The following is a 16,581-nucleotide window of genomic DNA, read 5'->3' on the forward strand; positions in this document are numbered from 1 at the left end:
AGCTACCAAACCTGAAAGGAATTTTTAATCAATTTTTTTGGGCAGTAAAAAAAATAGATTCGAAATTATAAGTTTTAACCTGTGCCTGCCCAATACCCTTTACACGAAGGGTATCAAAAATATCACCATAGCCGAATATAAAAACCAAATCTGGAAAGAAACTTTTGAAACCGCCACCGGCATTTTCCAACACTACCCTCTTGGTGTTTTTTTTTTTGACATTTATTTATTTTGGCGTAAGATTTAAAAAGACAAGCCAGTAATCCTCCCCTGCAATGCCAGCCAAGATAAGAGTGCTGGACTTTGGCGATGGCTCGGCGCCCATCCAGCTGGACTATCCGGATTCGAAGATCTTCAGCAACTGCAGCAGCTACGAAGATCGTGTTCCGGGCAGCCACTGGAGCGAGATCACTGTGCACCATCGCAATAACCTGAACTTCGCGGCGGATCAAATGCAGATGATTATGGATGGCCTGTACCAGGCGGTGGACAAGGCGGACTTCTTTCCAGTCTGCTACCAGGTGGGTAGCTCCTTTACGCGGGGCTTTAACTCATCCTTGCCTTACTTTTAGGCTGGTTCCCGTGCGGATAGCATGCTGGTGAGGAACTGCAAGGATGCCATCGACAATCTCTTCAATCAGCGACTGACCATCAGCGTGAACCGCATCCCCATACCCATCAGCGTCCAGCTGGGCGTGGCAAAGTACCGAACGAACCAGATATCCCCGATGCTCCGCATCTCCTGTGTGATCGACAGGCTGATGAAAAGCCTGGTCCAAAGAGATGGCGTGGACAATCTTCTGGATCTGAGCAATTTCAGCGCCCATCCGGAGTTCAAGAACATCGTGGTGAGCCTGGGGAATCCCAGTTGCCTGATGCACGTCTGCAAGGTGATGCACAACAACGATTTAGTACGATTCCGGGTGAACGGATTCATTTTGTCCAATAACAACATACGGAGCATACGCCCGCTGACGCTGTTCGCCAATGTGGACTACGCCCTGCTTGATTTAAGGGGCAACCAGGTGAGTAGGGGGTCTCTTATAGGGATTATCTTTAGTAAGGTTTATCTCTAGATCAGGTCAGCCGATCGTTTGTGTCGCGATCTGGAACAATTCCGGGCCAGGGAACTTCTCCTGGACAATAATCCCATTTGCAAGAGTGAGGACTTTCCGAATAACATTAAACCGTTGAGGGGTAACTTCAATTTGGTGGTGAGTTTAGATTGAAATACAATTTTTCTTTTAAATTTGGTTATAAATAACTCTTCCTTTAGGATGGAAAATCCTTTAACCTGCTGCGCAAGCGCTTTTCGCCGCTGGAAGGGGAGATCGATTTGGAGGTCGATGGAGCGCGGATCGATGCCAATACCAAGTGGAACTTGCAGGGGTTTGCAAATAGCCCGGATTGGCATGCCTTTATGGTAGGTTTACCTGGGATATTCCCGGGAATTCAATATGTGAACCATATGGTGGCTAAGATTTTGGTTTTTACTAACTCACAACCCAAAATTACCGAATAGATACCCGATCCCCAACACGAATTCGAGAAGGAGGTGCTTTTCGATTTTTTCTTCATCAAATTGGATCCCTCTCTCACCGAGTTTTATCCCTGCTACTACAAGGTGAGTTTGCATATCAGTTTCCCATTATATCTGAACTAACAAATCCCTTCCATTATATTTAGTACATTAAAACGGACCACGTTTTTCTCGTCCGCAACTGCTTCGATCAGATTGAACACCTGGTGAACAAGTGCAATCTGGAGTTGGATTTACCGACGGATCGGATCTTTCGCTACCATCTGCGAATGAATGTCAGCACGTACAAGCAACATCATCTCGATCCGGAGAAGTGCATTCAGAAGGCAGTCTCGCTGTGCTTTGTGCCCCAGAACAGGCTGCTCAACCTGGAACGCTTTCAGTTCAACGAGAGCCTGCAGGACGTGGTGGTGTCCCTGAGCTCGGCGAAGATTTTGAGCTACGTTCTGTCGGTGGCATCGCGGCAATTCATGGCCACCTGCTCGGAGATTCGATTGTGCCGCAATAAGATCCTGCACGTGGACAAAGTGAATGTCCTCACGCAAATGGGCTGCCTTCGGGCCGTAGATCTGAGCCACAACTGGCTGCTAAACCTGGATTCGATCAAGTTCTTGGGCAACCTGCCTCTCAAGTCTTTGGTGCTTCACGGCAACCAACTTTGCCGCAACTACAGCCTGCCCAGCGAGTATGTCCAGGCGGTCAAGGAGGTCTTTCCGCAGCTGACCACCTTGGATGGCGTGGACTTGCAGACGAAACCCGGTCAGTCGATGCAGAAGAACTTCCTGTGCGACATTGGTGCCTACGAGTTGGTGGGCCAGGTCTTCCTCAAAAACTATCTGCAGGAATTCGAGAGCGATGAGTTGCGCGGTGACCTGGCCAAGTATTACTCCAACGACTCGATCTTCACCCTAACTTGCAACTACCACCTTGTTCAGAATCACCAAACCCGCCTGATTTTGCCACGCATCGGTGGGTTATTAATTATTTAAATAATCTTTGTAATAACACATTATTCTACGCACAGCTAAGTACAACAAGCACGGGCGAAATCTTCACAACAAGGACTTCTCGAGGGCTTCGAATAGCGTGTACATTGGCACTGATGAGATCCTGGGCGTTCTGTTCCAGCTGCCAAGGGTCACACACGACTTTCACTCCCTGCAGACGGACGTAATGCACTATGATGGTAAAATGGCGGTTATTTATGTGACCGGTTTGCTGCGTGATGAGCCGCCGGTCATGAAGATGACCCACGGCAACAGGCCGGAGATTGGGGGTCTCCTTCTGGGATTCAGCCGGCAGTTTGTAGTCAAGTTCGAGGAAGATGGACTGGTAAGTGAGCTTAATAATTAAACATCGGTTTGTAGGTGAAAACGTTGTTTTTAAATACGATTTAAAGCCACATTTAATTTTTTAAAAATTTTATTTATTAAGTTTTAAATAGATTTAGGCAAAACTTAATTGAGGTTTTTGTAAACAAATTTTAACCAATCAAATGTGGCTTCAAATCATATTTAAAAAATCGATTTCACCTTAAATCCGATGTCTAATAATAATATACACCCTGGATATATTTAAAATTTTTTTTTAATATGATTTAAAGCCACATTTGATTGATAAATATTTTTTTAAACTTTTCAGGGCTTGGGTAAAAGAGCTCGCCGTCTGAAGATTACAAATGAGCGCCTACATATCACGAGTCCCTCGAAAAATATGATTAGAAACGCCTTTAGTGTTCACTATCCGGATCCAAGTGAACGAACAGTGAAAGAGGACTGTCTGGATGTCAAGGACCACAAACTGCTCCTGTTCCAAGAGGTAACTGGGCTCATTTCCACCTGGTGCACATCGATTGTTGAGCAAGCCGACTGGGACTTTGAGCGAGCTTTAAAGTTGTTTGTCCAGAAAAATGCAGACCAAGAGATCCCTGATTTTGCCTTTGCTTAGAAAATAATTTTAGGTACTTAAGAAGCAGCAAAACCCTTATTATGTAGTGAGAAATTGGAATCTATCTGTTAATTATAATTGTAAACAGCATAAGAAAAGTTGTGTAGACTATGCTATGGCCAAAGGAAAACCAAAAATCGGTTTTATAGGTAATTAGTATCCACTCAAGTGCTGTTTCTGTAATGGAAACCAAAGTAAATGCGAGAAAATCGTGTTCAAACCGCGTTCAGCAGGACAACATGATCCCCTATGGTTTCAATTCTGTATAATTTTATGCATTCGATCTCGTCATTGCGAAGCTATAAAATTGGTGTCTAATTTGTGTTAGTACTGCAAATATTTGGTTGAAATTGTACACTATCTGAATATTTTGCCCATTAATCATCAATTAAAACCACAACTCGTCTAACATATTGCGACTTCCCAATAAAACTGCCTTGGAGTACCATTAAAAATGTTATTTAGATGGCCGAAAACATTTATTTGATAATTACGAGTCAAAAGAAGTCTCTCTTTGCCGCATATTAATGGGGCTTTAATCGTATATCTCCGATTTTCGCAATCCGGAGCTGCGTGGTAATGGGATTTTGGGCAGTGGAAAACAAATAAACATCGAGAAAATGCCATCGCTTAAATATTTAAATATTCTGTAGACTAGAAAATGTTTCTAAATACATTTAGCATATGTTTCTCGTATAATATGTATAATGCATTAGTAAACGCACACAGTTCGAGACCCTTACACGATAAATTACAAAAAGAGGGAAAGTCCGACTAAGCTCTAAGAATTTGCATATATATCATTTATCATTAAATGTGTGTTTTTAGCTGGATGGTAATGCAAATTTCATGGTTCATGCAAATTTCGAGTATGGCTGATTGGGTGATTTGAAGAAGATTGAAAGAAATTCGAGTGTTTTCCATGCTTTTCATGTCTTGGTTTTAATTGCATAACTTAGATCAAGTTTCAAAACAAACTCTAATGCCAAAATGAACGAAGGTAACACATGTCCAAGCTATGAGCGCGTTAATATCAGATAGTGTTGCGTTTCCTTGTTGTGTGTAGTGTGTGTGGGTGTGTATTTTGGGTAATTACAATGGTTAATTTATCGGTAAAAAGATTGGCAAGCAAACCATTTTGCTTGGACAAAGAGTTGCGCTCATAGTGGTGATTAGATCTTCGGTTCTATGTTTCTGTGCTGCTGCTGTAGTACCCGATTTGATTTGGTTCTCCAGCCTCCCGATAATGCTTCATTTGCGTCTGCCGCTCACAGTGCTCCAGCCTCCAGAGTCCTGGTGTTGGTGGCTCCTACTGCCACTGGCTACGGCGGCAGACGCGGCAGCATCGTCTCACTTCTTACCGGGAGGCACCAGTGGCTGGCCGCGCTCCTTGCCGCGCAGCTTCATGCCCAGGACACGCTCCATCTTGCCCAGAATCAGATTGTTTGGTATGCCGCGTCCTGCCTCGTAGTCCGTGACCACCTGCTGCTTCTCGCAGATCTTGGTGGCCAGATCCTTCTGGCTGAGCCCCTTGCCCTGGCGTCCCTGCTGGATGAGCTTGCCCACGTCGAGGGGGATCTTGTCGTGGCGCAGCTCCTCGGTTTCGCGGTCCAACTTGGCAGTGTTCTTGGTGGTCACATGCTGCTTATTGGTGCCAGCACCATCTGTGGGTGGAAATTAGGGGTTTTTACTACAGAGGGCTTACTAAAGTTTCAATGCAATTGTGAAATCAACGCAGCGTTGACACAAATAACAAAACAAATGCCACGCAATGCAGCAGGAGGTGATTGTAGGTTAGACGAAGACAGTGGTGTGGTCGCAAGGGGGGGCCATCTGTTCAGGGGGGTCAGGAGTTCCCTTATAAAAACCGGCGCTCACATTTCTGTTGCGTGTCCACGGCGACTCCTTGACGCCGCGCCTGATTCACCGCCGATTCCGTCTTCAGGGTCGACGATTTGGGTGCCTTCTTCCGCAAAACGGTCACAGAGTCCCAGTCCGACATCTTTTTCGTTGTTTCGCCGAGCACCGATTTGTGGGGGAGGCGGAAAAATGGGGAATTAATGAGTGAACCCTGTCGAACCGAGCGCCTCGTAGACTGCCCACTTTGAGGAGACTTACATTGGCTGCTTTGCTTTGCTAAATCTGCTTTTAAAATTAATTAAAACTACGAAATTCCAGAACTATCTCTTCTTTTTTTTTGTATTAATTCATCGCATGGATGAACAGCTGTTGTTGATGAACACTGTCGCATTGACAGTTGCTAGTGGTTCCAGCGCATGTGCGAGTCAACGATAGACGTACGAATTGGTTTCGGTCCTGGCTAAGCTGTAGAATAGATGTAGAGAACTTCAAAAAAGAAACAAATAGTTTCCGTTATTTTATTAAAACAAGCTAAAAGCTGATTATTAAACAAATTATGTCATAATAATTGTTTTCTAGTTAGTATAGATACATCTATACATATGTATTTCGAATACAATTCAATTGGAATCAACATACTCCACAGACAACACAAAATCTTTAAAACAAGAAAATGAGGTATGGTTTATTGGGCATTTAATATATATACATAACAACTAAATTTGTTGTCAATTTAAGCATTAGTGTGATTTTACCTAAGTTCCTATAAGTACTTGATAATTTAGAACTGCGATAACTAGTGCAGGTGGTGAGGGCTTTTTGAAAAGTTTAGACAATTCGTAACGCCCATTCTTTTAATCGATTAAGCCCCAGCGAAATGACGCAAATAAATCCTTGAATAACGTCATGAGTACGATTACGACGTTTAAATGCCAATAATTGATCGCCAGCTCTTGAGAATGTCATCTGCTTATCGTTTTAGGCTCTAATCTTAACACAAAAACAGTTCTGCGCCAATTACTTATCTGCGGCAAGGAAAACTTCGATGATATTTCCAGCGAAATCTATACTAAGGATCGCCTGTTCCTTGTAGATTTCGCTGTTATCAGGCAAATGTGATTAGTAAACTTGAACGTCTGTCTCAGTGGAGTGGACTTTGGTGGCCATCTATTGTTAGATACGCTATGAGTACCCCAACTCAAATCAAAACAACTACTTTACAAAACAAAAGGTTCTTACTTACTATAATAAGTATAAAGTATATTTTAACATTTTCAATAAACAAGCAAAGTTGATAAGGTTTGTGTTCTGCTGTTAATAAAATAATAAATAAGTAAAATTATTTTCATTTTAATTCAATAAAAATAATATTTATAATAATGATAATTATTAATAATAATAATAATTATAATTACTCTTAATGGTTAATGCTAATTTAATCATTTTAACATATAAGTTTGAAAAAAGATTTATTTTCAATGTTTTTATGCAGTCTGTTTTAAGGAATTTTTAATAAATAAACCTTTTTAAAAAACTATTTAAAACTTGTTATTCTGTGATCTCAGTTTGTATGTACATTTTATAGCGCAGATCAGTTAAATGTAGACCAAATTTTCCTAGTATTATAATTTTTTCCTTTTTCTCCTGCTTATCTATAACTTCAGTTAAAGACATGCTGTTATCTCCATCTCACCTGAGATTTTTCACCCACGCAAATTGTTTACAAATTGTAAAGTCTTATCAGTCATCAAATATTGCTTGCAGTTGCGTTCCACACGTTGTGGGAACCATTTTGTGGCTCGCTGTTAGATTTAACATTTGCTGTTAACTTCGGAGGCGGTTTCGGCGCGATTTCCTCAGTTTCATTTCAAACGTCAGCGGTTAAAGTCGCCCAATTTCGTCGCGTCGTTGTCAGCGGTTAAAGTCCCCTGAATTGGTTAAAACTGCCCAACTTCAATTATTTAACCAGTGCATTTAAATTATCCAAATAGGTGCGTGCGTGTATGTGTGTGCATTCCAACAAATTATGCCAAAATATTAGCATAATTCACACAATTTGTGATGCATTAGTCATTTGAGTAAAATTCTCATAAATTGCGCCAAGAAATTCAAGCGATCGTTTTGGCACTGGCAATTACAGAGCACTTAATTGAACCATTAGACTGAGTCTACCTATCAATCCCAGATATTTCCCAGTTGCACCTGCGGTTTGTGTTTATTTTCGTAATTCTCAGTCGCAGATATGTAGATGGAACCCACTTGGGGGAACCTGTTCGGCGGTCATCTATAATTGTTGTATAACGGCTAAACAAATAACGTATTTTTGTTTTTAGTTTTTTCTTACCGATTTCGTGATGAGCTCAGCGAAATAATATAGTATTAAATTGTTACCATTCGACATTTTGCATATGAATGAAAACGGCTGGAAACTTGAGGTGGCTACATTAATCAGTTTTGGGAACGACTTGGGTTTTGCTTGTTTTCTTGTTTTTTTCTTCGGTCTCCATTTCCACGCAGCGTGTGACTTTATTTTTGTATTCGCCCTGGAGTAGGTAAACACTGAGAAAAATATTAAATAAATAGCTTTTTATTAAAGTATTTGAATTAAATATTTTTTAAAACTTTCCTTTTTGATACAAGTACTTTTAGTTTTTATATTTTAGTCCCCACAACAATTGTTAAACTTGTTCTTAAAGATTATTTGTCTTAGTGTAGCGAACCCTACGAGAGGTTCAACGTTCTAGGCCAAAAGCAAATCTTTTTTGTGCCAGAATTTGTGGCCAAATCGCGTTTCGTTGGCTGGGCAATCAAATTAGCAGGTGGCCGAGGTTCGCATCACCTGAGTGATTCAAATGAGCCGAGTGCGTTTTGCACGCGTTTTGAAAAGTGCGCTTAAAATAATTAAGTCTCCGGCGCACGTGGAGATTAATCTAAGTTCGTGCAATTAAAATGGAAAGCAGCGCAGAGATAAACAAATTACGCAAACAAATAGTTGACACAAGTGTCTTGTAGTTGCTCCTTTTCGACGCCTCCCGATTCCCAACTCCTTTGGGGGATTACCAGATTTATTAGCTGGTCCCTGGGCACGCGACTCCCACCTGGACACGCCATGCCACCCGCTCCAAAGACTTTGGGGACACATTAAATATTTAATTTATTTTCATACCCTCACTCCCATTTGAATCTCGAACTTCTGGGGCTAAGCCCTAGAAAATATTCGGAATTCCCGGCTGTTTTTGCTGTCCGATTATGTTGACGGCTTCAATAGCCGATGCTCTGGGCCATTTGCGGCTACCTGAGGGGCGTGGGTGAGTGGGTCTCAGTCCATTATGTGGGCCAACTACCTACCAACCTGGGCAAAACACAAACATTCGGTTGAGAACCGGTTTTAGGCCAACGAACATTGACTCTAACTTGTTTTCCCTCTTAGCGTTTTTCTTACCCACGATCACTTGCTCTCGGAAAATTCGGTTGTTCGTTTCCATAGCACTGTTTTTCCATCTGCCCTCCCTTGAAATCGATTTAGCCAAGTTGCACAAGTTGTACGTAATTGTTTGGCCCTTTCAAGGGGAAAATATGGAGGGATTTGTTTGGATTCTTATATCTCAAGATCCCACAACTAATTTAACAAGAAAAAATTAAATAAAATTAAATTATTATCATTAATTTAAAAGGCTATAAAATATTAAACAGGTTTCTCTCTAAAATCATATAAATCATTTATATGTTTAAAAGCTATTTTAATCCGAAGCAGAAAAACATATTTTAAATAGGATTAAGTATATTAAAGAGGTATTTTTGTTAATTTCGGGCATGTGTTTATTTTTTTTACGATTTCCGGACGATGTTTTTCTTTCGCTCTTTGTTTGCTCTTGAAAAATTCAGTACATAGTATAGCTTAGTTTCCCTTTTAATCGCTTCAACTAAGTTGCACAATTTTTATTTACAAGCTTTTCAATAAATATATAGAGCTGAGCACTATTACGTTATGTAAATAAGTTATACTATTGTTGGCATTTTTATTAGCGATAAAAGTCGCTTGAGAGAGCGCGAGGGAGAATTCTCACGATCACTTACGCTCGAGAATTTCCCCACTCGCCTCAAATAAATTGCAGAATTTGTCAAAAGTTTTTCACTCTTGATACGGTGCCAAAATGATTTTGGCATTCGCCGCTGCCCACCTAACCTTAACCGAAACACTTTCCATTCTCTTCAAGTTCCTTTCCTGTTTGCCGACGAAAATAGTCTTGGTTTTTAATGGGCATTAGTTAATATATCATTAGAAATGAAGCAATTCTATTTTCGAGCGACGTCAGATATTCCGCCTGCCAAAGAACTATCCCTAAAAATACTTTTGGAAACTCTTTCAAAATTCCAAGACGTCTCTCCACCCCTCCCCCCCGTCGCACTTGTCACTCTGAGGTCAAGCAGGCGGCATATTTTACAAAATTTCCAAACAAACACAGGCCAGACGAGATCCCATCCAGCGGACATGTAATGGGGAAGGTCGCCTTGGGGCCCCAAGTGATAAATTAAATACTTAATGTTCCCAGGCAATTTTCGGGTATCGCTTTTAATTAAAGATTCCCCAAGGCAGGCCCAGAATTATCCGGGGTTTCCAACGCCGGCTTCCCGGAGAAATTCGACGTCTGCATATTAACTAGATATCTTTCTATGTCCCAGTGGTTTATGTTATGCTCGCAACATGGATGTTCCGGTCGCCCAAGACTCGCCATAAATATGTAATATCTCGGTTTATATGGCGGGTATGATATATGCCCCATTATCCGGGGACGTGTCGGGGATTTTAAGTGAATTGCGCTTGAGCATCATTACGATAATTGGTCGACCTGGCATTCGCTCGCTCTCCTCCTGCCACTCATTTGCACACATATGCTAATTAATATGCACGGTAGTTTTTAGATTTTAAATGTTCTTTGTGTACATTTTTTTAAGCGACAATATTCGCGGGCAGCTGTGAAAAACGCTAACAAAACGCTCAGAAAATCTCCCGCCAGCTGTTTGCGTGTGTAATCAATTAACTTGACCAGCAATTGATGCAAGTATCTCTGCGCAATCATTGCTCTATATATTCGAACTGTTTCGTAATCGAAATTATTTAAATTCCCCGTAAAAGTTCAACGATCCCAGATCGATCAGTTTGTGCTGGAAAAATCAATTGGTGAAATGATGAATTGGATTTTGGTCCAGTGGCAATGACTTTTGTTGCAGAATGCCCAAAACAAAAAATAGAAAAACACATCAATAAATTAAGCAAAGTGGAAACAGCAGAAAAACGGCCGACTGAAAATAAGTTTCTGGTTTTGATTTATGCTATGCTCTAAAAAAACCGAAACCCACAAATGAAACCAGCACGAGGGCAGATCTCTTAGAAATATAAAAACTAGGAATTTATTGAAAGGAAAAGGGTACACAGAAACAAATATTCATATTTTTAAAGATCATAAAAATAATATTGATTTAAATAATCTCACTCAAAATAATCACGTTATTTTTCCGTGTATAATATAAGTATAATAGCTAAACACAATCAGGCAAATTAGTCAAATGTCACGCACACTTTTATAGGAAAATCAAACAAATATCGTATAATAAATATTATTCACAGATTAAATTAGTTTTCCAAGTTGGCGAATCTGTTTAACAAATGGAGAGGGAGGAGAGTGGGCTAAAAAGCTGGAGCAATTTGCCTCCCCAGTTCATAAAAGCCAGCTAAATAAACACGAGATGGCAGCAAAATTGGAATTTTAATTTCGCATTGAGAAAACACAAAACTAGAAAAATGCCGATGGAATGGAATGGGCTAAAAATGCAAACAAAGGAGGGGCATTCAATTGATTAGGGGAGTGCCTAAGGAGGGGGTCTCAGATCGCAGATCGCGCATCGGATCGTATATAGAATATCGGGGCGACTTTGGAGCGCTAGAAAAGTGCAACCAATCCGATGGATGGAATGGGATGGGATGCCATGTGAATGTGTGGCAATTATTTGCACTTGAAAATGCAAAGATGGCAGTGGAGGCAGCTGAATTAGATGCGTGTGTCAGATCGCTTTTTGGCCTTCCGCACATGGGATGTGTAATGGGAAATTTCACAAGCTAATTGCAGCTGTCAATGCTATGCCACTGACGTCACAGGTGCACAGAGAGAAAATATTAAAAATAAATTATCAAAAAAGAAAAACATACATTTGTAGATATCTTGAAGACATTCTAACAGTTCATAGAAATAATATCTTGTATATATTATAGCTTTAAAGTTCTTGAGATGAAATATCAGCTACAATTATATAATAGTTTATTTTAAATTAAATTATTTTCTTTCCGTGTAGCTGTATCACATATCCATTATATTTATTTATTTGCCATACCATCTACATGGGCAACAGGTTGCCCAACTGCATTTACCAGCGATCAATGGGGGCGAAATTGTAAACAGAAATCCCCAAAATTTGTTTCCAAGTTGTAGTTTTTTGGATTAAGGGGCTTTTTGGGTAAATTTTCGGTTCATCTATTTCTGGTGCTGTGGCAACCATTTATTTGTTGTTCTTTCGGCTTGTGTTTTGACTGGCAGAGCATTTATTTATTTTGGAAGCGTGTTCCACCAAATGCATTTCCGAAATGCAAGCAACATTAAACCGCAAAAGGCCTGCAAAGAAAATACTGAATGCCAGTAAAAACGTTTATTTGAATTATATTTTGAGAAAAGGCACGATCTTCAGGGTTCGAATTTGTTCAATCACAGAGCCTAAAAATAAGTGATGCATCTCTTATTTCTTCGCTTTCTTTGGATCTTCGGGCTTCGGAAATTTGGTGTTGTATAGGGGAATCCATCCGGCAATTACTTTCCAATCGGTATAGTAAACAACAGCCAAAGCTGCAGCCAGTCCGAAGGTTGCAGCTGATGGCATACTGTGGACATAAACAAATAATAAATTAGAGTTGCTTTTTTAGTCAGCATGGCCACCCTGTTCGCATGCAACTCTGGCTAACTTTAATGGGTGCTGTACTTTTTCGTTATCTTCACACTTACAAGGCTAAGGCCAATGCTTTTTGGTTGTTCGAAGGCTTGTGCTTGCACCACAGACCGCACACTTTCTTTTTCAAACTCATTTTGATTTTTATTTATCTGAAAGAAACTCCCTTTTGGAATTGAATTTTCGAAGTAAAGTGTCGCGCCAGCTTGTCACTCAAAATTCAGATTACATGCTGTTAATGAGCTATTGTAATCCCATCGGAATTCCCTACCAAAGGGATTGATTAATTAAAGTCCGATGCGGGTCTTAAATTGAAACATTACAATCTTTTATGAGCAATCTATGAGCAATCCCGACTTGTTGGCCTGACCTAATTGAGGAGGGAGTGTGAAGGTGGACTCAAGGGTTGGAGGTCGGTTGATGGACATGGGTTGATGACTAAAAGCCACGTGGTGGACTAGAACTGCAGCAATTTGTCAGCGGGGCCAACCGAAAATCATTAGCCTAATTTTCAGGGCCAGAGTTAGGTTAGTTTTCGCGGAGGTTTTAGGACACTCAGAAAAATAAAAGTTAACTCTTTGGGCAATCGTTCAGACTGAAATGGGTTGCACAAGAGGAAAACTGTTTACTTTCCAAGTGATGTAATTTCTTAATTATAATTTTTGGTATGCATCTTAAGATATTTATACAAAATTATGGTTTTAAGTTTAAAGGATTGATTTTCTTCGAGTGTGGGTGCGTGTGTGCTGGCATTTCCTCCGAACTCCGACTGGATTTCCATTCGATTCGATTCTGTGGAGCCCCTCCCAGATTGTCTTGCCAAGTTCCTTGCCAGACGCCAGCGAAGCAATTTAAATGCCACACCTTTCCACTGTCTGAGTTGGGTGGTTTCCAGGTGGCCTCCTCATATGACACTCGTCGTGTCCATTAGGGCAGTCATAGCCATAGCCACAGCCATAGCCACAGCCAGTTGGACAGGACGACAGTTCAAGGATATGCGCCCAACCGAAGGCTGGGCCAGTTAAATGTTCGAACAACCCTTTTTCTGCCTCCCACCTGACCATCTCCATCTTCTTTTCCGCCCTGAATTTCCTTAGAGCTATGCGCCTGCTGATTTTCCTGCTGCTGCCACTGGTGGCCATCGCCCAAGACGATGACTACTGCTTCAGCAGGGACACCGATCGTCCCCAGACCCGCCAGTTCTCCTCGAAGACCGCCTACCAGATCGTCAAGGGCTCGGACATCGAGAGGCAGTACCTGGTACCCGGGTGTCAGGCCCAGAAGATGTGGATCTTCCACAGGCACGGCACGCGGCTGCCCAAGAAGAGCATGATCAATAAGGCCTCCAGGGTGGCAGAGGTGAGTGCTTCTATAGATACTTATAGGTCTAAAGGCATTGAGTTTAATACCAATTTGCAGTTAATTATGATTATTTTTTTGTCTCTAGAATAAATACGCAGCCATTTTTATTGAATTTCACTTAATGTTTAATAAAAAAAAAATAATCCATTTTTAAATATGGTTAATATTTTTGTGTGTGATCTGAAACTAGAAGTAAATAAAGAAAAATATTGTTTATTCTTAACATCTTCAATATTTCCGAACATAATATTTTAGAATATGTCAAACAAAAAGCGAAATCTAAAAGTATTCCCTTGAAATCTTTAAAGAGCTTGTTTATTACAAAACAGCCACTCATTAATAGACAAACTGCTTATTTAGGAAGCGGTTTATTTCAAACACATATGAGCTATAGGCTATTCGAATTTACGACCTTACATTTGCCACAAATACATCATTTGTATTCAGGCAAAGTAGCATTATTATTATTTACCTAATATTAGAGGGGGATTGATTTTATGAATTTACTGAATTTGTCATAAAATGTTTCGTCAATTTTTAGCTGCGCGATCTCATCGTAAAGAACTATCAAGTGGATAGGACTAAGCCGGAAACGGATGCGCTGTGCCAGACGGATTTGATTGCCATCAAGTTTTGGAAATGGAACAGCAGCATAACGCCCGACATGGAGGAGTACCTGACCGCCCAGGGCTACGAGGATCTCAGGGGCACGGCCAAGCTGTATCAGCGCTACTACCCCAGTGTGCTGCCCCCCACCTTCAACGATACCTATTACCAGGTGGGTTTTATTTTATCAATTGCAAATAGATGATAATAATATTGATAATCTCCCCCAGTTCCGTCACACAGACACCCAGCGCACCACAGAAAGTTTCAAGGCCTTCGCCGAAGGTCTCTTCGGATCTCTCAATGCCGCCCATCCCGTCGAGATCCCCCAGCAGGATCTGCTGCTCCGTCCCTATGACTATTGTACATCGTTCAAGGATGTGAACTACAAGGGCGAAGGTTCTGAGTACCAGAAGTTTCATCAGACTAAACTCTATAACGACACCTTGGTGGACATCTCCACGCGATTGGGGTAAGTTGAAAAGATAAAATATAAAGCCGATATGATTAATGTCAAATTCATGATTGAAACATATCAATAAGATATTTTATCATATCAGTGATTTCTTAAAAATGGTAAATATACTAATAAAAAAATACCAAATTTAGTATTTTTTGAGCACATCATGTAAAATAAGATTTACATCATGTCAAAATGATATGAATAACTTTATCTTGGAAGAATATCAAATGTACCTGCACATATCGGTTTTATTTTTAATTAATTATCAGGGACCGTAATCATTATAAGCGATATTCAAAAAACACAGGAATAATCATTATTTATGAGTTTTATAAATATGTATCAGGAATAATCATTACTTGTAAGCGAAAAAAATATCACTCTAAGTGCGATTGCCGCCGTTGTAAGCTAAGTTTAATAATTACTTATGTTTAATAAAAACCCCCTTTTCATCAACAGTTTCAAGTACACCCTTCCTGAGGAGGACATCAAGCTGATGTACGATATGTGTCGCTACGAACAGGCTTGGAATGTAAGTGGTTCCCAGAAGATATTATATTATTTATATTAATTGGCTAATTAAAATTCCAGGTGGACCGCGTGAGCGTCTGGTGCGGTGCCTTCTTGCCGGAGCAGGTAACCGTCTTCGAGTACCTGGAGGATCTGAAGTACTACTACGGATCGGGTTACGGGTTCCCGGAAAACGCACACCTCAACTGCCGCCTGGTGCAGGACCTGCTCACCCACCTGAGCAACCCCGTTTCGCCTCATGTGGTGGCCCATTTCGGCCACTCCACGGGTCTCCTCACTTTGATCACAGCGCTGGGCATTCAGAAGGACGACATCAAACTGAGGGCCGATAACTACGACAGTTTGAGCAGCCGTCGCTGGAAGAGCAGCCTCATCGATCCGTTTGCCAGCAACTTCGTGGCGGTGAAGTACACCTGCCCCGCCGAGTTGGATCGCGAGAAGGTGATCTTCTTCCTCAACCAGCAGGCCGTCCAGCTGGACTGGTGCAACGTGGGCCTGTGCAAGTGGTCCGATGTCCTTGAGAAGTACAAGACCATTTCGGAGGCGGACTGCGCCGACTATTACTGCCGGGCGGGCGGAGCTGCGGCGCTAAGATCCGGAATTACTGGACTCCTGGCCGCCGCCATTCTGGTCTACTTAATGCACTAACTTTCGATAGGAATAGCTCTTAATTTGTAATGTACAAAACAAAGTTCGTACCAAATGGTGGGCCGCCTAGCCTCGCCTCGGCGGATCAGTCAGTCAAGTATTTTTCGATTTAGATTTTCTACTTTTAATCCAGCAAAAAGCACAAAAACTTCACACAGTCGAGCAACTACACAACACGAGAAACACACCCAGACACCGAAATATTCAACTTCACGATTTTTCTAAACGCTTAACGAACCTTGACAGCGCTGCAGTCAGAAATAGCTTTATATTAACTAAATAAAATGAGTATTTAAATTGTGACTATGTTTTGAATTTCTACTGAATTGGCGCCAATATAACTGCTTACTAAGCAGTGTGTAAAATGCATGTAGAACTCGCAAGTTATGTAAACAAGAGCTAGGTGGCGTATTTATAGAACTGTCTTTTATTAAAGGCGGTTCGGTATTGTGGGCGGCTAATATCAGGGTTTTTAAACGGAGTTATTAGCACAAGAACCTTTAAATTTTTGCAAAGGTTTTATCTTTTAAAAAAAAGTATCGAAGCTTTGCAGTATACAAAGGGCAGATCATTCGGATTATCTTATTGGCTTTTCCATTGACGGGAATATATTCTTAAGTTCCTACTT

At 41.0% G+C, this 16,581-nt stretch overlaps 4 protein-coding genes across 4 annotated transcripts; 2 read left to right on the top strand and 2 right to left on the bottom strand.

Annotated features, from left to right (window-relative positions):
* Positions 1-197: 197 nt before the first annotated feature.
* Positions 198-3,557, top strand: nxf2 (nuclear RNA export factor 2). The gene is made up of 8 exons (XM_070214416.1): positions 198-521; positions 573-1,025; positions 1,077-1,214; positions 1,277-1,423; positions 1,523-1,624; positions 1,687-2,509; positions 2,565-2,872; positions 3,182-3,557. Exons 1-8 carry the CDS (start codon positions 276-278, stop codon positions 3,485-3,487), a joined length of 2,523 nt encoding a protein of 840 aa, XP_070070517.1. The 5' UTR covers positions 198-275; the 3' UTR covers positions 3,488-3,557.
* An 846-nt stretch (positions 3,558-4,403) lies between these two features.
* Positions 4,404-5,760, bottom strand: mbf1 (multiprotein bridging factor 1). The gene is made up of 3 exons (XM_017144418.3): positions 5,606-5,760; positions 5,366-5,489; positions 4,404-5,151 (listed from the first exon to the last, which is right to left on the bottom strand). Exons 2-3 carry the CDS (start codon positions 5,487-5,489, stop codon positions 4,838-4,840), a joined length of 438 nt encoding a protein of 145 aa, XP_016999907.1. The 5' UTR covers positions 5,606-5,760; the 3' UTR covers positions 4,404-4,837.
* A 1,446-nt stretch (positions 5,761-7,206) lies between these two features.
* Mipp1 (Multiple inositol polyphosphate phosphatase 1) lies at positions 7,207-16,256 on the top strand. Its single transcript, XM_017144400.3, has 6 exons — positions 7,207-7,338; positions 13,441-13,702; positions 14,247-14,483; positions 14,542-14,783; positions 15,234-15,306; positions 15,366-16,256. The coding sequence occupies exons 2-6, from the start codon at positions 13,445-13,447 to the stop codon at positions 15,951-15,953; spliced, it is 1,398 nt and encodes a 465-aa protein (XP_016999889.2). The 5' UTR covers positions 7,207-7,338; positions 13,441-13,444; the 3' UTR covers positions 15,954-16,256.
* UQCR-6.4L (Ubiquinol-cytochrome c reductase 6.4 kDa subunit-like) lies at positions 12,031-12,556 on the bottom strand. Its single transcript, XM_017144402.3, has 2 exons — positions 12,400-12,556; positions 12,031-12,278 (listed from the first exon to the last, which is right to left on the bottom strand). The coding sequence occupies exons 1-2, from the start codon at positions 12,477-12,479 to the stop codon at positions 12,137-12,139; spliced, it is 222 nt and encodes a 73-aa protein (XP_016999891.2). The 5' UTR covers positions 12,480-12,556; the 3' UTR covers positions 12,031-12,136.
* Positions 16,257-16,581: the final 325 nt, after the last annotated feature.

The sequence above is a fragment of the Drosophila takahashii genome, chromosome 3L, assembly GCF_030179915.1.
Source record: "Drosophila takahashii strain IR98-3 E-12201 chromosome 3L, DtakHiC1v2, whole genome shotgun sequence".
NCBI classification, from domain to species: Eukaryota; Metazoa; Arthropoda; class Insecta; order Diptera; family Drosophilidae; genus Drosophila; species Drosophila takahashii.